The 25,228-nt window shown below is 41.1% G+C and overlaps 1 protein-coding gene across 1 annotated transcript in view; it reads left to right on the forward strand.

The window, feature by feature from the left end:
* FIG4 (FIG4 phosphoinositide 5-phosphatase) overlaps positions 1–25,228 on the forward strand; it is a 448,851-nt gene that overhangs the window by 267,474 nt on the left and 156,149 nt on the right. Inside the window, exon 20 of the mRNA XM_082251578.1 lies at positions 24,318–24,513. Within this exon, the coding sequence (XP_082107704.1) occupies positions 24,318–24,513 (196 nt within the window). The remainder of the gene's footprint in view (positions 1–24,317; positions 24,514–25,228) is intronic.

The following is a 25,228-nucleotide window of genomic DNA, read 5'->3' on the forward strand; positions in this document are numbered from 1 at the left end:
GTACTTGTTGATTCATTCAAGAAACTCTGTGAATGAATGACGCGGCCATGACAACACTTTTTTCAAAAAGTGGCAGGTGTCACAGGGAACTTCTCCCGGTACTGATGTCACACACAGGGCTGGATCGCTTAGCTGCTGCAGGAGCGGGCCACTCTCTTTTCCAGGTAAGCTTTCCAACCCTGCATTTAAAGTCCTAGGGGTACTAAGGGGTAGAGTGGGAGTATAATCTCTAGTAGTTACTGATAAAATAATTAATATCCAAATCTACATTCATTCCTTTGGGAGTCAATGTATTAGTTAAGAAAATCCATTTTGTTTCCCTCTTAGATAATTCCCTGACTTTATTTTCACCTTTCCACGAAGGGTACATTTTATCCACCCCCCAGAATTTCAAACAAGAGGGACCTTGATTATGATGATCTCTAAAATGTAAAGAGCCACTATGGTATTTGAAACCTATGCGGATATTGTGGCTATGCTCTGCAATACGTACCCTCAGTGGTCTTTTAGTGCAACCAATATACATTAGACCGCAAGGGCACCCCAGGGCATAGACCACATGCGTAGAGTTGCATGTTATCAGCCCAGTAATTTCAAATTCCCTATTGTTACCTGTAGATACAAATGTATCCAGGGCTCTAATAGGGTTCCTTACCTGTCTACAAGCCCGTCATCTTCGACGGGCAAAAAAACCCCACCTTATCCCCAAAAATTTGGGGTCTAGAAGGAGGTTCTAGGACTTTCTTAAATATTCTATCCCGAAAACTTTAGACTTTCCTATATATAAATGAGGGCTTCTCCGGGAGAGATGTATTTAATGTTTTATCTAGGCATAGTACATGCCAGTGCCTCTTGAAAGTATTTTCTACCTCCCTATACTGTGAATGAATATTAGAAATGAGCCCATTCTGATTAGTGTTATTCATTTTCTCCTTGTCTAGCAGACAGATCTCGTGGGGTTTCCTTTATTTCCTGGATAATCCCATCAAGTTGCTTAGGATCATACCCCTTTTGTACAAAACGATCTTTAATTATTCGTAATTGTGAGAAGAAATCAGTCTCTGACGAACAATTCGTCCTCACCCTCATAAATTGGCCTTTGGGAATATTTCACAGCCACATAGGATGATGTCCACCTTGCAAACGGAGGTAGTTGTTCCGATCTGTGGTTTTAAAATAAACTTTAATACCCAAATGATCACCCTATCTGAATACGCTTACGTCCAAGTAGCTGATTTGTTCCTTACTCCAAGAAAAATCCAGTTTGATGTTATTAGTATTGGTGTTTAATTCAATAAAATAATCTTGTAGGAATGCTTCTGTGCCCTCCAAAATAAAGAATAAAAACCTTGTGTAAAACAATAAGCCATCTCTTTTCTTGCCAAAAACAGTCTTGTCCTCCCACTCTCCCATAAAAAAATTAGCTAGAGTGGGTGCAAATTTAGCGCCCATTGCTATCCCCCTTTTTTGAGAATAAAAATCACTGTTATACCAAAAATAATTATGTGAGAGACAGAAGTCGAATACCATCCTCAAAAACACTTTTTGACTGACTAAAGGGGATGTCATCTCTTTGGCTTAACACCCAATTGATGGTGAGTAATGCATCATCATGCTGTATGATGGTGTATAAGGACGATCCATCAGCCGTTACTAAAAACATTTCCAATTTGTTAGATAGATCTATTCTATTGATCAGCTGCAAAAAAAATCCTCAATGTCCTTCAAATATGCTTTAGTACAAAGGACACTGTTCTGTTAGAATTTATCTTAGTATTGTCCTAATCTTGCTGTCCTATACTGTTCACAATTGGTCGTGTTGGTAGATTAAGTGAATCTTTATGAATTTTCGGTAATGTATAAATGGTCAACAAAAACTGGGTGAAAGATATTTTATCTCTTTTTTTATTTATTACCCTATTTTTATAATCATATTTGACAAATTCCAATAAATCTTTCTTATATTGATTAGTTGGGTCTTAACTTAGCATAGGCATCCTTATCCATAATCACTATCCCCCCCCCCCCCCCGTCCGCTGGGCGAATAATAATATTAATTCCTCTCTTCTAATTGTTGTAATCCCTCTTGAATATATTTAGGGTTGACATTTTTTCTTAGGGACTATTTGTTCCAAATCCCTTAAAGTGGAGTTCCACCCTGGAATTTTTTTTTTTTTTAAATACCCCCGGGACAGTCAGGGCTAGTGCATTCCACAATGGCTAGCCTCTGATCTGTCCCGGGTTGCACTTACCTGTTAGGACAAATACTTACCTTGAAAAAGTCTTGTCCAGCGCTGCCATCTCAGATGTGGGCAGCTTGAAGCCAGCGCGATCCTCTTCGAAGTCATCTTCCGCCTTCTTCGGTCCCACGATGCCCTGCGGCCGGCCCCGCCGTCACTTCCGGGCGCGCGTTATCCCTCCACAGCTTCTGGGCATGCCCAGAAGCTGTTTAGAAGGGGATGACGCGCGCGCCCCGGAACTGACGTTGGGGCCGGTGCAGGCGCAATGATTCCTGGGAGCTATGACGTTCAGCTCCCAGGAATCATTGCAGAGCCAGGAAGTGACGACGGGCCGCGGCCGAGGAAGGAGGAAGAAGGAAGTAAGGTAAGTATATTTTCTTCGCTACATGGTAAGTAAAAAAAAAAATGCGATTAGCCATTTGTTTTTCAGGTGACCCGGAGCGAGAAGATGGAGGTAAGTATAAAATTAGGGTGGAACTCCACTTTAATACCAGATTTTTAAACACCTCCACATGTTGGTTAGCCAAATTTACCGGATTGAATAAAGATTTATTCTTCAAACCACTGTCGATCCTTTCCATGCTCTCATTAGTTCTGATAGATGCTATAGTACTGTGTCCCAAAAAATATTTTTTCAGGTTTAATTTCCTTGTATATTATATGTTTGTGCACATCTATGTATACATCAAATTTACGTATTCGTTTTTTTATTGCACATTTTAAGCCTGAATTTAAGATATTAATTTCTTTATGGGTTAGTTCAACATTATTTAGATTGTACTGTATATGCCTGTTATTCAGTTTCCCTCCTTTTTTTGTTGGATCCTACGTTTATGAGATTGTCTGTTTGGAGCTACCCTGGATGACATCATTAAAGGTCTCACAGGGGGGAAGAGTACCTTTCTTCCGCAGGCTACTAAGGGCAAGGAACTTTGAACCTTTCTTCTCGGCTCATAAGAAGTTTTTTTCCATCCCTCAGGGTCGACAAGGGCTCGAAGCCTTTCAGGGCCCCCTCTGGCGGATCCAAACAAACCTGGTCTGGCAAGCTGAGAGCGGGCTTCTCTCTAGACCCGCATACAAGGCTCCTTCTGCTTAAAGGTGCGGCCTCACCTGTATTGGGGGTGGGGAGATGTCTTCACTGGTTTCCGGGAGCCGTGGACTTCCCTGGTGCAAGACAAGTGGGTTCATGAAATAATTTGGTCCGGCTACAAGATCGAGTTTTGCTCTTGTCCCCTGGCAAGGTTTTTTCCTTCCAACCTGCGCCTGTCCCCAGACCGGTTACAGGATCTGTATAGGGCGGTACAAGACCTGTTTCTTCAAGGGGGATTGTCCTGGTTCCGACTTCAGAAAGTTTTCAGGGTTTCTACTCAAACCTGTTCACAGACTCCAGGAAGGAAGGCAAAGTGCATCCAATCCTAGACCTCAAGGTGCTAAACTGCTTTGTGCGGGTACAGAAGTTCAGAATGGAGTCCATTCGAACGGTGGTGGCATCCCTGCATCAGGGGCATTTCCTCGCCCCTGTAGATATCAAGGATGCCTATCTTCACATTCCAATATGTGCCAGTCACCAGCGTTTCTTCCGCTTTGCTGTGGGAGAGGAGCATTATCAGTTTGTGGCGTTACCCTTTGGTCTCGCCTCCGCTCCTCGGGTCTTCACAAAAGTCTTGGCTCTGGTGCTAGCCTTGCTACTCCAATGGGGATCACGGTGCTGGGCTACTTGGACAATCTCCTTATGTGAGCGGAGTCTCCTTCTGCTCTGTTGGAGAACCTGGAGATCACAATATGAACTCTGTGGGAGTTCGGCTGGATTCTAAATTTTCAGAAGTCTGCCCTGGTTCCGTCCCCGAAGCTGGATTATTTAGCCCTGACTCTGCCGTAGACAGAGTGCTCTTTCCTCTGGACAAACACCAGATATTTCAGGCTGAAATTCGCTTCCTGCTGTCCAAAAAATGGTCATCCCTCCGGACTTGCATGTGGGTGCTGGGCCTGATGGTATCTACCTTTGAGGCGGTTCTGTTTGCACAGTTCCATACGAGGTCCCTGCAAAGGGAGATTCTGACCAAATGGGAAAAAACTCTGCAGTCTCTGGACAATCAGATCTGACTGGATTGGGGAACAAAGGAGTCCCTGATATGGTGGCTTCACTGTCTGGCGCTTCAGCTGAAAAAATCCTTTCTCCCCTTGTATTGGACAGTGGTCACCACGGATGCCAGCCTGTCCGGCTGGTAAGGCGTCCTCCGCAAGCATTCTGCTCAGGGGGTCTGGACACTGCAAGAGTCCAGACTATCGATCAATGTCCTGGAACTGGGAGCGATTAGACTGTGTCTGGATCATTGGACGGATCGTCTTCAGGGATGCCCAGTGTGCATTCATTCAGACAATACAGAGGTTGTGGCTTATGTCAATCACCAAGGGGGCACAAGAAGGGCCCTGGCGGCTCTGGAGGTAGCTGGCATTCTAAGGTGGGCAGAACGGTTCGTTCCAGCCCTCTCCGCCGTACACATTCCCGGGGTTGAAAATTGGCAGGCAGATTACCTCAGTCAGCAGGCGTTGGACCAAGGGGAGTGGTCCCTACATTCGGAGGTGTTTCATTAGCTTTGTCTCCAGTGGGGCACCCCCGAGGTGGATCTGTTGGCGTCTTGGCTCAACAGAAGGTGCAGAGGTTTGTGGCTCGGTCAAAGGATCCTCTGGCAGATGCCACCAACTCGCTAGTGGCCCCGTGGGGTCAGTATTGTCTGATCTACGCCTTCCCTCCTGTCAAGCTTCTACCCAGACTCGAGGCAGAAGGGATTCTGGTCATCCTAGTGGCACCGAACTGGCCTTGCCGGTCCTGGTACGCCGATCTAGTGCAGCTGGTCGCCGACATTCCTTGGAAGCTTCCTCTCAGGGAGGATCTGCTGTCACAAGGACTGATCTTACATCCTCCTTTACAGTCCCTGGCTTTAACGGCTTGGCTGTTGTACGCTGGGTGATAAAGGATAGAGGTTTGTCTAAGTCGGTGATTCCTACATTGTTAAAAGCTAGGAAATCTACCATCGTATGTGGAAGACGTACATTGCATGTTGCGAGTTTCTTGGGGTTCATCCTCGCTTCTTCTCGGTGGCTCGTATCTTAACCTTCCTTCAATGGGGGGGGGGGGGTGTTTAACAGATGTTGGCCTTAAGTACCATCAGGGGCCAGGTCTCGTCCTTGGCAGTCTTTTTCCAACGACCTTTCTCTACACACTCCCTAGTGCGTTTCTTTCTTTAGGGTGTCCGAAATGTGGTTCCTCCAGTGCGGTCTCCGTTGCCGCCTTGGGATCTTAATTTGGTGCTTACAGATCTACAGAAGCCTCCCTTTGAAACTATTCGGGAGATTCCCCTTCTTATGCTGTCCCAGAAGGTGACCTTTTTGGTGGCTATCACTTCTGCACGCAGAGTGTTGGAACTGGCGGCGTTATCCTGTCGTTCACCTTATTTGGTGATTCACAAGAATGAGGTGGGGCTTCGCCCTTGTCTTTTTTTTCTTTTTTTTCTTTCCTAAGGTGGTCTCTGACTTTCATTTGAGTGAAGACATTGTGTTGCCTTCCTTGTGTCCTCGGCCTAAACATCAGAAGGAAATTGCCTTGCATGCCTTGGATGTGGTCTCAATTCGCTCCTGGGCCTTCCGTCATCAAGCGTCAGTAACGCAGGTTTGCAAGGCGGGCCGCCTGGTCATCGGTGCACAGTTTTACTAAGCTTTATAAAGTGGATGTGTTGGCATCTGCAGTTGCTTTCTTTGGCTGCAAGGTTTTGCAGGCTGCTGTTAGGAGGACCTGATCCTCTTTGAGGGTGTGTTGTTTTTTTTCAGGTGGGCTCCGGTTGTTTTGGTTGAGTTCCTGTCGCCTGGTTAGCAACTGTTTAGCCTTGGGAATTTTCTGTTGTTTCCCACCCCTCATGTTTGACACTGCTTTGGGAGGTACCAATGGTCAAGAATGACAGAAGCTGTGTCTGTCAATAAACAAAAGAGAAAATGGGATTTTTGACTTACCGTAAATTCCATTTCTCTGATGTTCATTGACAGAGACAGCACCCACCCCTCTGTGAAGTTATTATTCTCCTGACACTGCTTGTAACAAAACTGAGTGACTATAGCAGAGAGAGGGAATAGACCCCCTGGGACTGCCCATGGGTGTAGCCAGAAGTTATTTTCTGCCTAGTGTCCTACTCCTGTAGGGGCAGCATAACCCAATGGTCAAGAATGACAGCATCTGTGTCCATCAATGAACATCAGAGAAATGGATTTTCCGGTAAGTTAATTAATATAAAAAAATATAGTCAAATAATAAGACAAATGTCAGTACTGATTTCATGGTTTACATAGAGGATCTATTCCTTCAGAAAGATTACACTTCTAGAAGTCTTCCCCCTCCCCCACACTGGTGAAGACGTATATCACTGACCCCAAGCAGGCTGTTGCTTTTCCTTCCACCCACACTCATTTCTAGCTCCTTTGTACAGTCATCTCAGCAGAATTTCACTATAATTTAGGTGATGTTTTCCAAATCACAATATTATTTTGTTTAATCCAAGTAAAATCTATTCAATTATTTGCATTAAAGTGGTATTGAATCCCAAAACAAACATTTACTATATTGCAGTTTAGCAGTCTTTAGATAAATTGACTGTATTTATTTCCTTTTTAGGCTTTTTTCCTTTATTTTCACCTGATGATTATCCAGTAAGTCTGTCATTTTTCAGCTTCCATTTACAAGCTGTCCAGCAAATCTGGCAGTTAGAGTATTGATGCAAAGCATGTAACAATGGTAGGGGTATTTACAATTTTAATTTATGTAAAACTCAAAAAGGGAAAAAAAAAACTGTTGCTATAACTGCTTAAAAAGTTTTAGGGCCCTTTCACACGGGCGATCCAATCAGATCGGCCTGTCAGTTTTTTAGGCGGATCTGATCGGATCCTCCATGCAGCTCTATATGGGGCAGCGGATGTCAGCGGAGACACCTCCGCTGACACCCGCTGCCATCCGTATCCAATCCTGTCCGTGAAATCTGGACGGATGGAAACCCTATTTTTCCATCCGTTCAGTAATCGGATCGGATGAGAGCGGACAGGTGGTCTGCTCTCATCCAATCCCCCATAGTGGGCAGCGGGGGCTGAGACACCTCCCTCTCCGCTCTGCAAGCGGAGACGGAGCTGTCATCCGCCGGCTCAGCGGGGATCGCGGATCAATCCCCGCTGAGCAACACGGATCAGCCTACGGAGGCGGACCGTGTGAAAGAGGCCTTAGCCGAGTTTGGCTTTAAAGTGAACATTACTGAGACAATTTATTTACTTTATTGCAAGGAATAAATTAACCACTTAAAGACCAGAAGGTTACCCCCTTAAAGATTTTTTGCAATACAGCACTGTGTTAATTGAACTGACGATTGCGCGGTCTTGCGACACTGTCTTTTTTTCCCCCCACAAATAGAGCTTTCTTTTGGTGGTATTTGATCACCTCTGCGGTTTTTATTTTTTGCGCTATAAACAAAAAAAGAGCAACAACTCTGGAAAAAATATATATTTTTTTGCTTTCTGCTATAAAACATTCCCAATAAAAAAAATTAAAAAAAAAGTTTTTTCATTAATTTAGGCCAATATGTTTTTTACTACATATTTTTGGTAAACAAAATCCCAATAAGTGTATATTGATTGGTTTGCGCAAACGTTATCGCGTCTACAAACTAGAGGAAAGATTTGTCATTTTTATTTATTTTTTACTAGTATTGGTGGTGATCAGCGATTTTTATCGAGACTGCAAAATTGCAGCGGACAGATTGGACACCTAACTGACACTTTTGACTCTTTTGAGGGGACCAGTGACATCACTACAGTAATCAGTGCTAAAAATATGTACGGTTACTGTACTAATGACACTGGCAGAGAAGGGATTAACACCAGGGGCGATCAAAGGGTTAAATATGTCCCTAGGGGGTGCTTTCTAACTGTGTGGGAATGTACTTACTGGATGAACACAGAGACCTGTGTTCCTAAATAAGAGGAACACAGGATCCCTGTGTTCATCACTAACAGAACAGCAGTGTGCCGTGTTTACTTCGGCAGACCGCTGTTCTGTCTCTATGGGGATTGATCACTGCTGCCCCCAGCGTGTCACCTGCAGATTGGCTCCCAATCTAGCCAATTGGCACGTGCGCGCACCCCCATTAACTGCTACACGAAATGACGTACAGGTGCGTCATTTCGTGTAACAGAGCAGACCTGCATCCGTACAACTACGGCGGCTTGGCGGCAGGTGGTTAAGGCAAAAAATGTTTTGACTTTAATCAGTCAAATCCATCTAAATCTGATCGTGCATCTGACTCTACTCTTGTGCAGTTTTTTTGTCTGTTCTTGTGCATTGCAGGCCATTAAAAATGAATTGGCTGTTTTAATATAATTAATTCAGGTTAATGCAACAGACAAGAACTGCAATGTGTGAATAAACTAAATCTCAGATTTTGCAGGTACTACCTCTACTGGTGTAATTTGGAACTGCATTTGTTACACTTTAAAGTTACACTGTATGTAGACAAAACTAAAAAAAGGAATGGAATATTAAGAACACACCTTACCTAGCTTGATCAGGGCTTCCGTTTTTCATCATGGCATTGCTACAGTCACCAGTCCTCCTCGCTTGCTAGTGATCTGTAAACCCCTTTTGCTTTTCTGTTTGTAATGCGGGTGAACGAACCTATCTGTATATTGAAAATGTGATATATGACCATGAAACTGTATTACTAATGGATTTGAAAATATTCACACAATAAATTGCGTGAGTATTCAGTTATCTAATCCTGTGCAGATAAAAGAATAGGTGTTTTCTTTTCCCATGATTTGGATAACTGGAGTAAATCTTCACACATTTTATTGTTTATTTTAGTAAATTATCCCCAATATGTATAAGAACTAGTTTACACAGGTCTTTTGGTAGCAGTGTTGTGTCTAGAGTTTACCTAATGCCATATTTAGATTCAACAAGCTCTTGAAATACTTTTTTTGATGCTTTTCAAAAATTATAAATATACAGTAAACCATTCTGAATCACTTCTCTCATGCTTTTCATACATTATGCAGGGGCTTGTAAAGTGTTCCAAGTGACTTCTGTTACGATCTTCAACATATGCTAAACATTCAGATTAAATATAAAAAATGTCTTGCTAAAGCCCCATAACAGGCCTTCTCATTACCTTTGGTATTGTAGTACATCTGGGCAATTAGGAAATTAGTTTGGGTTTTCAGCTTTAGCTTTTTTTGTTTGGCCTTTATTTCTATCTGCAGAAGTGAGGTCAAGCTGCATATTCAAGTGCACTGCAAGACTTAGCCCCACTTGGCTCTAGAGTGCAAGGGCTCCTTTATGGTCTGGTTCAGCTGTCTGCTGGGGACCACCTCTGACAAATGGATAATTAACGTCCATTTTTCCTTTCACTACTAGACTGACTTCTGTTGTTCAGTTAGAATTCCTCTGCAGACACATCCTTAGATGTAGTCTCTATGCCCTCTCTGAAAAAGTATTGTTTTAAACCAATTTTAATCTGCAGCTATTATGCACATATCTGAGAATTTGTTTTCTCCTTATGGCAGCGGTCAGCTCTACCCTAGTTTATTTGAATCACATGGTTCTCTTACTCATACTACTCATGTGTGGGCACCTTGGTTAAAGTACTGGACTGTGGAACTCTTGTATAAGTAGTGTATGATCTGCATGGTCTTTGTGGGATATCTCTTCAGATCGCTTCTGGGTCACTAATGGCAGCAAGAACACCCATAATCCTCAGTATGGAAGTCTTTCCCCTCTCTGAAAGTTAGGAAACATTCATGTTGTTTTTATCCAATTTCCTTGTTGATGCCCTCCAAGCCCAGTTCCCAGTCTGCCTACAAGGTCTGACATTGAAAGAGCTAAATTCTCAGACAACCGCTCCTCAGCATGCACTTTCCAGAGTGTGGGTATGCTTGTACAACTTGCATCTCCGATGCTTGAGTTCAGGAGGTAGTATCTCAGGGATATAAACCAGAATTTTGCTTCCTGCCCCCTCCTCTGTTATTCATCTCTAAACTTCCTGGGTCACTTCTTGGGTCTTCTGGATCAAGGTGTTATTGCCCAGTTCCTGTTGTGGAACAGGTTTGAGATTTTACTCCAAGCTGTTTTCTGTTCTCAAACCCAAAGGGAGCATACGCCCTATCTCGGATCTCAATGCCTTCATTCAGGTCCTGAAATTCCACATGATATCCACCAACTCTGACTTTGCCTGCCTACTCTATGCATTCTTTCTGAGTTCTGTGGACATCGAAGATGCATATCTACATTTCCTACTTTTTGCTGTAGGGTCCCTATACTACCAGGTAAAGGATCTGCCCTGTCCACTGGACCCCGTGCATTTACCAAAATGCTAGCTCTAGTATTAGCCCCGCTTCCCTCTTATGCCAACCCCATTGTGGGATATTTAGGCAGCCTCCTGTTGAGGGAAACGTTGGCATGGGCTCTGTCAGGCAACATGGCTTTGACTTTTCAGAAGTTGCGGTGGTTCAGGTAGATCTTAAAACTTCAGGAATGTTCGATGGAACAGACTCGTTTTGAGGTATTTGGATCTAGTTATGGACCAGCTCAGGCCAGAGTGTTTCTTCTACAGGAGGTTTCACTCCAGATCTCTACAACACATTGTTATGTTGTCATGGGACAGTACAATCAGGTCCCTGATTAGATACATTAATTTGATCCAAAGAATCGGCTTGTCCCTGGTCTGGTGGCTCAGGAAAAAACATCACAAATGGAAGGAGCACCAAAGGATAAGTCCAGATCCATGTATTAGTTTATACAAAAAAGCCAGTGCGTTTTAGGGGTCAGAGAAACTACCCCTGTGTCAAGGTTTCAGTTAAAATGGACTCAAAGTACCGTTTTCTTGTGTGAATCTCTTCAGGGAGGCAGATTGCTGGATTAGGAGAGAAGGGCTGGCCATACACAGTTCAAATCTTGGCTTGTTCAGCAGGAAGTGGCCCAGATTCGAACCATTAATGAGGTGGCTGAATGTACAAAGTTGATCGATCAATCAGCTTGGGTAAAACCAGCCTGCCGGATTCACTTGCGATTATTGCAAAGGGCTGCTATAGCTGCTAGTGATAATCGCTGTCTTCTCCCGGCGGGGACGGCTGCCCTTTTCCCCCACGAGAAGACAATTTCTCGGCAGGAGTGTATTGATATTTGATATTATCTTGATTGCTCACGCAGATACTGCTGGCCAGTAACTCTTCCGATCCAGCAATTACTCTCCCTGCACAAATTCACACAGGAAAGCTAAATTTTAAGTCCATTCATGGTTCTTATTTTAACTGAAGCCCTGATGAAGGGAGAGGTTTTCTGACCCACAAAACGTGTTTGCTGTTTTTTAGTACAAACTAATAAATTAATTTGGATTCTTTTATCCTTTTGGTCTATCACTACTTCCATTTGTGCATGTTTTTTCCTGGTAACCTTCTAGTGTAGCCACTGGAGGGTAGCATTTTCTGTTGGGAGCAGCCTAACCTCATCTGGTGAGCTCTTCAGATGTTTTGGCCCTTTACCACTTTTGAACTTACATTAAAGTCCCAGTGCATCTTGAATGCTTTTTCTTCTTTGATGGCTCAGGAAGGCAGCTCTGAAATTGGAGAATTCCTTCCTTCCCAACTTCTGGAAGATCTTTTTGACAGATCCTAGTCTGTCTGGCTATGAAGGTATTCAGGCATCCTGTTGATACAGGGGACCAGGTCATTGGATTGTCAGGATCTTCTGTCCCAAGGGCTGATTTACTTCTGTGCTTCGTGGTTGCTGGCTTTAATGGTATGACTGTTAATGCACAGGAATTTGAGACAGGGGTATCTATGAATCTGTGTTTCCTAAGATGCTAGCAGCTGCTTCTAATAAGGCCTATTATCAGACATGGAAGGCATACTTCAATTAGCGTGAGTTGGGGCTTCCACCCTAGGAGTTTCTGTGTGGAACAAATCCTCTCCTTCCTGTAGCTGGGTCTGAATCAGCATTTAGCTCTTAGTACTTTCAAGGGCCAGGTTTCTGGCCGATCTATTTTGTTTCAGAGACAAATGGCTTTTCACTCCTTGTTTTACATCTTTGTACAGGGAGTCTCTCATGTATTTAACTAACAGCCTCTCTAATGGTGTTCTCTTCTCACTTCAGGCCTCATAGCAGCTGCTTGGGCTGACGTGGCTTTTGTTACCTAGGAATAGTTCAACTTAAAACATTTTGTAGTACGCAGAGGGGGGACCTGTGCCCTTCAATGGCCTCCAAGCAAAGGATTTTATGGTGAGTACAGATATCGAATCTTTCTCATCCATTGAGGGACACAGGAACTGTTAGACTGCCAGGATGTCAAAAGCCAACAGACAAAAGCAAAAACAAAAAAAACTAGAAAACGTACAATTTCTGCAGAAATTGTGTGAAGTGTTCTTGCCATGTGTGTGTGTGTGGGGGGGGGGGGGGATGTGGTGTGTGTGTGTGGGGGGGGGGATGGGTGTGCTGTGTGTGAGTGGCAGCAGTTTGCGTGAGTGTGGTGTGTGTGTGGGAGTGGCAGCAGTTTGTGTGGGTGTGGTGTGGTGTGTGTGTCTGTGGGAGTGGCAGCAGTTGAAATTTTGGCAGTTGGAAATAAACTCACAAATTTAAAATAAGATTTCAAATAGGGCAGAGAAGAGCGGTTAAAAACAAACTGCTTCAAATTGCTCACTTTACTGGCGGTTGCCATCTTCAAACGGTCGTAGTTTTAAAAACTATAAATCCTACAGCGAAGAGCTTTATATTGTGAGAATCACAAGACCCAGACATACATTTTGATGCATGTCTCGAGTAGGTCTCTGAAATATTAAAAACGAAGGCACAGTTGCAATTTAGAAATTGCCCTTCAAATTTTAGTTTCAATGAATGTCAATGGACGGCGTGAGTTGCAAACAAATGGTCATACAGTAATCCCCCGCTCCATCGCGGTTCAGTTTTTGCGGTCCCGGTAATTCACGGTTTTTTTTGTAATGTTATTTTACTATATAAATCATTAAAAATGAAATATTTTTGTGTTTTTCACAGCTCTTGCTCTGTCTCTTAGTATCTTTTATGTGTTTAAATGAGTTTCTATTGTTTTAAAAGTGTGTTAAAAGACCTTAAAATGCTTTTACACGTACAGTGACAGTAAAAAAAACATGCCTACAATGCATTTTAATAGGGTTTTTCTATTTCGCGGAATTTCACTTTTCGCGGCTGGGTCCGGAACGTAACCCCCGCAATGGAGGGGGGTTTACTGTATTGTGAAAACTATCAGGACTATGGCTTGTGTAGGTGGGCTTGAAAATGAGGGAGTGGTGGCAGTTTAGAAATCATGTCCTGATTTTTTAGCTCCTACTCTAGCTTTTGTCAGCTCCCACTCTAGTTTTGAGCATTCCGCCATTCATTCCTATGGGACCAATTTCGCCACAAAAACGCTAATATTTCATGAACCCTTCGATGAAACGTTCCACAAAGTAATAGCACACCAATCAGGAACAATCCGCACATTTCGTTATATCACTGTCTATGTAGTGTAAAAACTGTGGAAGGAGTTAGGTTGGTAAATTTGGCTATAATAATAAGAATATATATGTGAGATAACAGTAAGTAAGAGTGGTCTTGCCATGCAAGAACACTTAATGATGGATAAAATGACTGGCACCAATTTACTTTTCCTGTCAACAAGATCCATTATAAAGGGGGGAAAAAGAAACGAAAAAGAAAAGTTGTGCAATATAAACTAAACCTTCTAGCTAGTTTAGTCATGTTGAAGATAATTTCTCCCATGTCCCTAAGCAAGCGCCTTGGCTAGGACAGGCTACGACTACTACTGGCTGCTGGAGTCCTCAAACTGCACTATATGTATCAAAGGGCCACACGTGGCCCTTGGTGTGCAGATTGGGAATGCAGGAGGTTTAGACCAAAGAGCATTGTAAATATTCATTACCCTATGTAGTATTCCAAGAAGCTAGATTTGTCGGATATTGTGTTTTTAATTTTCTTTTCACTAAGAGATGCAGTTATAATTCTATCATGCAATTATGGCGAGCTTGATTATTCCATGGAAAATTTACCTCACTACTCGGAACTACTGGGAACTTCGGCCTCGTAATCTATTCTACTGCCTTTTTTTATACTTTTTACTAGGAAGCTTTGAACAATCTGTTTTCTTTCCAAAAAAACGGCTTTGTGTGTCTACAATTTGTTTATAATACGACTGTTATTCATATCTTCTGCAGAACACTAACAAAAGAATTGCTGCAAATAATTTTTCTTACGCTTATCTTGAAGACAAACAACTTATCGCCAAAATGTACCTGTACTTGTTCAAACTCTAGTAAATTGCCACTTACAGGTAACTAAATGTAGCTCCAAATCATTCCAGAAAAAAATGCACACCCTGAAACCCAGGGTTTTGTGATATGTAAACAATCAAAACTTGGAAGAGTAAAGGGGGGGGGGGGGGTCGCAGACCAGTGCTAGTCATTGTGTGCTCTTTTCAGTAATTATATAACAGTTTCCTGCACTTCTAGGATGCTAAACACTACATGCAGGTACTTGGTAGACCCTGCTATTACACCAGGAGGGTCAGTCACTAATAATGCAGTAGCTCTGTTTTTATTTCTGTATTTCCCTCACTGTTGTTTTGCCTGGTTTTGTAAACCACTTAGGGTGAATTTTGTTTCATGTAATTGTTTTATGTAAAGATATATGTACTATATATAATAGATAGATGGATGAGTAAGGGGTGGGCCAGCTTATCCTATGGCTGTGGCAAAGGAATCAAATAATTAAAGGAAATTTACAGCTTCTTAAAGCCAAACTCCAGGATCCTGCTACCTTTTGGTTTTTCAGGTCTGCTCCTCGGGCTCTATTAAAATGCTTACAAATTCTAAATCAAAATGCGTTACTTCGCTATTAATTCTGAAGTTTCAGTTCCCAGTGATGTAATCTTTCCCTCTGAAAATTGTGCACTTCCATGTCCCAGGAGGGGGACTTTTTGTATTCTCACATGTCACATCCACATGGAAAAACAGCACTACATTTCCCATAAAGCAATGGGAAATGCAAGAAGTGTTGCGGCTGGATGGGGACAAGGCTTGGGCTGAGACAAGTGCAGGGCTGGGGCTGAGTTGAGGGTGGAGCTGAGGGTTGATGATGCAGGTGCAGTGGGCCGTTAGACTGGGAGTTTTAAACTCCCGAATATGCCCACTACAGCGAGCTGGAACATAATTACATCACCGCTCACTGCAGCAGAACTACAGTGGGGAAGTTACCAGACCAGTGGCTGCAAGTATAGAAGGTACAGCAGCCACTGGTTTTACAAAGTAGATGCGCAGGTGAATCAGACCTACAAAGCTGAATGATAACAATGGATATCTCCTGTTCAATATTCTTAGTAAAGAACAAAGCACTACATTTGTGTAAAGTATGAAAGCACCTTTGTAGATATTCAAGAGCATTTCCACCCGGAGTTCAGCTTTAAATCATTATCACATGTTCATGCAAGAGATAAAAACTTGATGTAAATAATCTCATTGATGGTTTTCAAATCTTAAAGTCTTGTTTTTTCTATGTAGAGTTTGTAGTTCAATAAATACACTGGGGCAGCCAAATCTGCTCATTGCATTCTCAGACAGCTCATTGCATTCTCTTTGCAGCGCTAAACAGTTTTTATGGTTTACTGCTACTTTTCACAATGCAGATCAGTGCTGAAATGGTGCACTCCCTATGTAATTGATATCTGAACAGTAAGTAAAGGGGCACTAAAGGCACTATTAATTACCAGCATCTTCTCCCTGGATGGTTCTTCGTCTCCAGGCACTGCAATTGGCTGATGCAGAATTGCAAACAGGCAGGTAGGTGTATTTAATTGCATAAGAGATATTGCGTGTCTCTACTGAAATAAAAAGCCTGCCTGTTCGCAATCTGATCTGCTTCTAGTGGCTAATTTATAGAAATGTACATTTAATACAATTACAAAAATATGGAAGAGAGAGTGAATAAAAAGTTGCATAAAAATGACAATGCATTATCAATAAAGCACCTGCTACTGGCTGTTGTAGTAGAACAGCCACTAGAGCAGCACTTAGTTTGACAGGCCATCAAAAAAGGCGTTTTGGCTTACCTTTGTGCCTACTCCTAGGCCTTCATAATGCTATTGCTCTCGCTGTCATAAGAAAGCAGAGAGCATAACCAAAAGGCACAGAGCCGATTAGAGTGTAGCCATAAGCCACAGAGTCTTGTGATTACTGTGATGGCTAAACATGATGGTGTTCAGGTGGACATGTGTTTAATGAATATATAACGTAGTTTCCATTCAACAGGTTAGGTAATTGAAACTGCCAGAGTCTAGACTAAAAAATTTTAAATACCCAAGTATGTTAAAGAAGAAGGTTTATACTTATTCTTTTGGTGGGTGGTGTGTTTAATGTGTTTAATCCTTGATTGCTTGAAGAGCTTTAGGTACCCCTACTATCCAACACTTCTGGGTGTGTCTGATACTGTCCCCTGCTGAACACTGTGGGTTTTTTGTTACGGGGTGACAGGGTCACTTTGACATCAAATTTTTTTACGTTTTATATAGAATGGTAGAGTGTTAGATTATCAGGTTTTTGATTCTGGTTACATCCCTGTTGGAAATATTTCCCTTTTGATCAATGAAACGTTTAGCACATAAATTATCAGGACAAGTATAGAGTAGATTTAAAAACACAGAGGTTCTTACACTTTTCTTCAAACCTAAAAACATTTAGGCTAAAGTTTGACTAAGAATTACTTGTGCATTTGAACAAATAAAAAAAAAAAACATTATTTTCAAGTCAATGGCCAGCAGCAGGTGTATTGATCAGAATTATTATTTCATTCATTAACTCGTTTTTGTTTGGATAACGTATCCTGAGCATGCATTTATACCGTACTAAAGCTCTGAACATTTTCTGCAAGCCATAAAAATTCTAAGTACATTGCAGTGTACTCATGTACTCAGCATAATTACATTAGATTTTCACATTTACTGTGAAGTTGTCTCGGGTAACCAGGTTTTTTTTTTTTTTTTTTGTCTAGCATATAAAAGATTCAGTTACATCCGAACGCCGTCTTCTGGACCAGTGATTGACCCTGCAAATGAGAACTTCAGTGTCTATGTTAAATAACATAACAGAAATAAAACCAATGAGTTTATGAGAAATGAGTTAATAGGAAGTTTTCAGAAAGTTTAGCGATTTAGGATGTGGTATGCCTGCAGCTAAATGGGTTCTTGCAAAGTCCTTGAAATCATTATTAGCATTAGCAGGGAAGTACAAATAAATTTATGTCAACGGTACAGCCCCTCTTACATGGTTTCATTAAGTAGAGCCAAGAGTTGATCTGCTTCTAGAGGGAAAGTGAGGACATTCTCTTTTACAAAGAGTAAGCTATGAAAGGACACTGCAGAGACCTCTTTAAACCAGCAACGCTTAATGAAATTGATCCTGAGCAAGCTTTAATGAAAAAAAGCAACAATTAAAAAGATTTAATAACATAAAAAAGGCCTCTATGGTAGTCATTATGATGTTTTTACTACTAATGTGTCAATCAGATTGTAACATGTGCGACCAGTTTAAAGTGATGCTAAAGGTAATTTTTTAAGTTAAAATAAAAAAAAATGTCATACTTGCCTGCTCTGTGCAATGACATTGCATGGAGCGGTCCCTTACCTACCTTTTAGCAGTCCCCTGTCGGCGCTGTTCACTTCTCTCTCCTCTAGGTGCCTCCTTAGCAAGCCAGGTGCTATGAAGACACCCATCTGCGCGCGCTCTTGTGCCAGGCTGTGTGCTTCCATATACACACACACACAGTGTCGGTAAGCCACGCCCCCACTCTCTACTCACAGGAAAATGACAATAGCAGGAGCCTATGGCTCTTGGTACTCTGTGTCTCCTGTGAGACCAGGAAGTGGCGGAGCGGTGTTGCAGCTAAGACAACGCTAGAGCAAAGAAGGGAATCTGGTAAGTAGTTAAAGATGGTGGTAGGTAGGATAGATAGTGGGGATTTTTTTACCTTAATGCCAAGAATACATTAAGGTAAAAAAAACAAACTTTTTGACTTTGGAACCACTTTTAGATTAAATGACGCCCTCTGACATTTAACCAAAATTTTAACCCACAACAATGCTCCCTACTATCTCTGTGGACAACCAAAACATCTTACTCTGTTACAGAAAAGGGAGGGAGGTCTTAAAAAGTCCAAACACATTGTTAAGTTGTCCCAGGATGAAAAAACTGCTCAGTACAGGTGTCACCCCCTGACAGTAATTGTGTTAATGCAGGATTCCCAGGTTAAAATAAAGGAAAAAAAGCACAAAAGCTGAAAATATTGCAACCTCTACATTTAAGGACAGGTAAACTGTAGTTCCATCAATTTTCATTTTCGGGTTTAGATAGATTATAGTTAGTAACTCTGAAAAACTTCACTTTTGTTGGAAAAAAAAAACAATCCTCTCTGGATGATCAATGCACATTTCATGGATTTTAACAAACTTTGTTTCAGTCCTGTTCTGGAAATTTTTTAGATTGGCAACTCCTATCCCCCTATCCACACGCTGAAGTGAACGCATATGTAGATTGCGCCTGCATACGTAAATAAGGTTTGCACCATGTATGTGAGGTATCACCATGAACGTTCTAGCGAGAGCAATAATTCTAGAACTAGAACTCCTCTGTAATTCTAACCTGGTAACCTGTAAAAAATTTTAAAGCATCACCTATGGAGATCTTAAGGTACCATAATTCGGTGCCATTCCATGAGCGTGCGCAATTTTAAAGCGTAACATGTTAGGTTTCTATTTACTCAGCATAACATCATCTTTTATATCTTACAAAAATTGGGTTATATATTGTGTTTTTTTGCATTAAAATTAAAGTGTTTTTTTTTTTTAATTGCGTTTGAAAAATCGCTGAGCAAATACCGTATGACATAACAAATTGCAATGACCACCATTTTATTCTCTATGGTCTCTGCTCAAAAAAACATATATAAAAAAACTGAAAGTTGAAAGGGATTAAAAAACATAACATATATAATGTTTGGGGGTTCGGAGTAATTTTCTAGCAAAAAATTACAGATTTTTACATGTAGAAGAGAAATGTCACAATTCGCCTGGGTGGAAAGTAGTTCAATTATAATATGGCTTGTGTAGCAATTGTATATGCTATATTATTATTATTTACGATTTTTTTTTTCAAACAAATTGAGTTACGCATTACTTAAAATTGAATACTACATGAAAATGCCAAAGGGTTTTGTGAATCGTTAGCCGTAGCGTTAATCAACTAGTAATAAAAGAAACAATCGCTAAAATCTTTTTACATGCTGATATAATTTTAAATTTCATTTAAAATATTTGTAAATGTATATTTTTCTTTTAAATGATAGCTGGTGATCCTGCCTTGTTCAGGTTCTTTTTGTGTAGGGATGACAATAAGCCGTGTCTCTATCATCATGTTACATGTGCTTTCAGTTGAGAGCAGACTTGTTGACGTTCATTGAGAACAATTGGGAAACTTGCCTTGAATAATGCTATGTAGTTATCACTGAAGCGCATGCATGTGGATAGAAAGTGGCTGCAAAGAGGCTGCAAGCAATTAGCAGCACTGGGATGCAACAAAAGAATAAAAAAAGATTCTAATGTTATCAAAGGAAAATCATGGCAATAGTCTATGATGCACAGTTCTATATGAAATGTAATGTTATCCAGATAGGGTTTGCATCTATTTATATATATTATATATATTAACCAATAAGTAAAAAATGAATGTGCATTGTAAAGTATAGGCAGATACAGAAACCTAGCAATTTATTAAAGAATACCAGACTGTTTAGTTGTTTTTTTGTTTTTTGTTTTTTTTAATCTGCTGGGGATTTTCTTTTTGGAATTGGCCTTTAAAATGGAACTCCATTTTTGTTGAGCAAAAAAACTATTTAATCAAATGGCATCTGGAAAATCCTGTACACAAAAAGCGCTGTTGCCATGGTAACTTGGCGGGGGTAAAAATGTGACATTTTCAGCCGTTTAAGAAAATCTTAGTCAACTGCAGATTGCAATTAAGAGAATTTTGCATATATTGTACTTAAAAGTTATTAATCCAAAGCACAGCAATGCCGTTTATATTGAGTTCAGATCTTTTTCCATCGATCTTATCGAGTATGCTTAAAAGACTAGTTATATGTACATTTCATTTGTCATCTTTTTCACATATCAGCCCATAATACATACATTAAATAGGCAGAGCAAATGATTTTTGAGTAGGAAGTGTGAGGCAGTAAAAAATCCTGTTATAATTGCATTTGTAATATCGGATATGTCTATTCTGGTTGGAGCTGTTATGACATTTATGGCAATTCCTGTGAAGGTCAAAGAACCTGTGAATAAATGTTAAGCTTCTCTTAGCCAAACAATCAATCACTTTATATCACCTGCAGTATGCCATATAGCCAGTCTGTAATTGAAATATTTCACATGTGTTATCTAGATCTTTGTAAATGTGATAAAAAAAAAAAGTTTTAAAGAATGTGTATGTCACTTCTTAGAGTTTTAGGTTGGTAATTATTTAAAGCTGAGTTCCTGGGTTAGTGATTATTGTCTAAATACAAGGGGCATGTGTATTTCACATTGAATCATGGGGTGCTTTGTATATTTCTTCCAGATCTGTGCAGTGATCTAGTGTGAACCTTTGCTTTGGAGCAGTCGTATCTGTAACAGAGATAAGTCACTGCTGCATGCTCTCCTTGTGCAGAATGACTGGTCTTGTCTCCGCCCCTTCCTGTAGTTTTCTATGGGCAGCTTGTAGTGGGTGGGTCTAATGCATTCCTTCCTCAGCTCTGCTCTCTGCACAAGTTAGGTACAACACAGTGATGATGCCACTGCTACATTTACAAGGTAATATCTAGGCTAGCAAAGGCATTTGTTGCACACAAAGTAGATTTATATCCTTTTAGCTTTAGAGGAGTATATATAGGAATGAAAATGTTGGTGTCTCCAGTTCGGTGTAAAAAATTATAGGGTGATATGATATTGAGAAGCATAAAAGGAAAACTACATAAAGCCAATCTGTGACCATCTAGAACAGGGCTCTTCAAACAATAGCCCTCTAATTGTTCAGGAACTACAATTCCCATCATGCCTAGTCATGTCTGTGAATGTTAGAGTTTTACAATGCCTCATGGGACTTGTAGCTCCACAACAGCTGGAGGGACGTCGTTTGAGGATCCCTGATTTAGAAAATGCCATGAAATGCAACTGGACTAGCAATTTTCTCTGAAAATGCCACCCTCACGTTCTGTTTTTAACTGACTTTGGTTTCAGTTGAAGAATTGGCTCTTGCCAAGCTGTGTGACTGCAGAAGAATAATAAAAGCAATGGTTGGGGGAAGGATTCAATTAAAGGATAGGTTCACCTTTAGGAGCATGTTACAGTGCCTTGAAAAAGTATTCATACCCCTTGAAATGTTCCACATTTTGTCATGTTACAACCAAAAACGTAAATGTATTTTATTGGGATTTTATGTAATAGTCCAACACAAAGTGGCACATAATTTTTTTTTTTTTATAAATTCTTTTATTGAAAAGGACAAGGCATATGACAAGTCACATAGAGGAATAGAAATACAAATGCAATGAGCAGTATCAAGATAGAACACAATACAGAGCTCTCGGTCAACACATCTAGTAAAAAATATCAGATGAACAATGAATCAAAGCATATAGACAGATAGTATACCATAACTTAATATGAATACGCTGCCCCCTGGGAACAGAGCACATGGAGAGGCATGTTACCAGATGCAAAATGGTAAGTGGAAGGACCATCCGGGGGCCACCCCCCGTCACCACCGGCGTCTATCAATGGCCGGTTACCGGCGCGGGGGGGAGTGGCACATAATTTTGAAGTGGAAGGAAAATGATAAATGGTTTTCAACATTTTTTACAAATAAATATGTGAAAAGTATGGCTTGTATTTGTATTCACCCCCCCCCCCCCCCCCGAGTCAATACTTTGTAGAACCGCCTTTCGCTGCAATTACAGCTGAAAGTCTTTTTGGGTATGTCTCTACCAGTTTTGCACATCTGGAAAGTGACATTTTTGCCCATTCTTCTTTGCAAAATAGCTCAAGCTCTGTCAGATTGGATGGAGAGTGTCTATGAACAGCAATTTCTGTCTTGCTTCAGTCTTGCTACAGATTCTCAGTTGGATTTAGGTCTGGACTTTGACTGGGCCATTATAACACATGAATATGCTTTCATGAAAACCATTCCATTGTAGCTCTGGCTGTACGATTAGGGTCATTGTCCTGCTAAAAGGATTGCTAAATTATTATATATTATTTAATATATCACATTTTCTGAGGTGGTTTATTATGGCCTAAATATTTAGGATCGCATTTGACATCATATAAGGAATAAGACTATTCAGTAAATTAACAACCAATGTGATATAATCTTACAGCAGTTTATGGTAGACAAATGTATAGAAATTAATTGATTTTCACTCATAACAGAACTTTAAATTTTTTATTTTATTTTTTTAAATAAAGCTGTCTATATTTGAAGGAGCTTGACAAGACACCATGCACTTTGTCCCTGTATACTATGGGGTTGATTTACAAAAGGCAAACAGGCTAGTCACTTTGCAAGGAAGTTTCCTCCAGAGCTCAGTGAATGTGGCAAAGTTACACTTTGCAAAGAATACCCAATCAAATGCAGGGTAAACACAATAATAACATTTTCTGTTATGTCCTCTGACAGTCCCCGCCGATCCATATAAGCCTTCACTATTGGGTAATGGCGCCCTCTGCAGGAGTAAGCTAGGCAGACAGAAATGTTAATACAAAACTTTTCTATACTTAGACACACCTCTAGGGGGCCGTCCCCAGCCATTATCCTTGATCCAGTCACAACTGGTCCTTAGTTTTATGCTGCCTAGCTTAATATAAAATAATATATTATAATTATAATATATTGTATAAAAATAATCACATTTTTGCTTACTCATAATTGGATGATGGAAGTCAGTAAAGCCTCACCTCATTCACTAAGCTCTAGGGGAAAATTACTTTGCAACATGCAACTTCCATTACCAATTGAATAGCCTGTTTCCCATTAGTAAGTCAACCCCTATATGCTTATAGTTTGTTTTGCCCCTACCAGCATCCCAACCAGCCATATCCCTCTTGACAGACACAACTGTTTTTTGTTTTACCTAAACACTTATGCTACTGGCCCTTCTACTGAACCAGTAAAACTGAACAAGTAGGCTGCCATACCATATTGCAGCATTAAAGGAGATGTGCAGCCAAAGCTTGTTTGTCTGTACAACTCCTATGGATCACAGGAATGCAGTTCATTGTGCACTCCTGTGTCCCGTTTCTTGCAGAGAGCAGGCTGATGATGTCACAGATGTCGGTTCAGGCACCGCGTCATCATGACCACAGAGCCGGGATCTGCCAGGTGCCTGGACCGAAACCCAGCTCAGCCTCTCAGCAAAACCGCTGAGAGCCTGAGCCGGCCGCTCCGCCCCTCCACAGCCCAATTCTCCAATGAGCGAGGAGGGGGCAGAGCAGAGAGCTGCTGACTGACAGTCAGCAGCTCTCTGCTCTGGGAGTTTTCAGGACCCAGTGATCGGTAGTGTTCGATCGCTCGGTTCTCAGTGTAGAGTCGTCAGGGGACAGATGCAGCATCGGACTGATGCTGCATCCACCTATGGAATAATAAATGTATAAAGTAAAGTATATAAAAAAAGAGAACCCCATACTTCTCTTTTAAGGCTCAAGGCAAGTGACTTTATTTCAGTGATTTGTGCAATATGTCCCTGGCCATGGAATCCCCAGTCCCACATAGTCCTAAGTTAATTGTCTAATTGCTGTTCTCAGTCTTGGTATAATCCAGGGGCTGGATGTAGAGATCCTTCCATGTTGGTACACCGAAGCATAATTTTTCAGGGGTTGTATTTTGCCTAATATGCTAGACTAAGCTTTCCATTGGGTTAATGTATATTTCATTTTGCAGTAACAAGACAAATCGTGAAGAGACTGTATTACAGCGGAAAACTGCAGCAAGTGCTCCTCCTCCCCCAAGTGAGGAAGCTGTGTCTAGTAGCTCTGATGATGACTCTGGAACAGATAAAGAGGAAGAAGGGGCTGTGTCTCAGCGATCTACACCTGTGAAAATTTCTGATGTTGGCGATAATACCAAAGCATCTGAGGTGAGAATTTATTGGAATTAAACTATTTATACTTAGGAAAGAGACCAAAGTCTAGTGGGGCTAGGCATGATCTACAAGAAGACCTTTTGGTAGTAGACTATTGACAAAAAATATAGGAGACAAAAATGTTCTACCTAGTTACCCAACTTGCAGTATGGCCATTCATATACCATGCGTAATGTGGCTCCTGCATGACCAGGTGCATCATGTGATACTATATCTTCCTGCGTATGACAACCTTTACCTTAGCACAAGAAATATGGCAGATGGAGTGTTAACTGCCACGTGCAACACCCTAATATCTGCTGTACTTATTCCTATAGGTAGCTGGTTGTACTTTGCCAGTTAGTACTTTGCACGTAGTAAGCCAAGTCACCATATAAACAAACATAATATTCTGCTAATCTAAGCTTTTTGTCTCTAGTAATCTAATTGGGCCAGCTTCACGCTGCTGTGCTGCGGTTTGACTGCAGTGCTGGAGTATCCGTGTTTTTTTTTTTTTTTTTGGACGTTTTAAGCACGTTTTTAGTCAAGGTCCCATAGACATTCTTTTAGGTCACATATTTTTCAGGAGTTTAATAAAAGTGCACCAAAAATGCAACATGCAGGACTTTTGGTTCGCTTTAAGAAGACGTAACAAAAACGCTTGAACTAATAGTCTATGTCACCATGGCTTAAACTGCAGATGAAATGCGTAAGACCATGGACACACACT

This window comes from Pelophylax lessonae (assembly GCF_965119305.1).
Source record: "Pelophylax lessonae genome assembly, chromosome: 3".
NCBI lineage: Eukaryota > Metazoa > Chordata > Amphibia > Anura > Ranidae > Pelophylax > Pelophylax lessonae.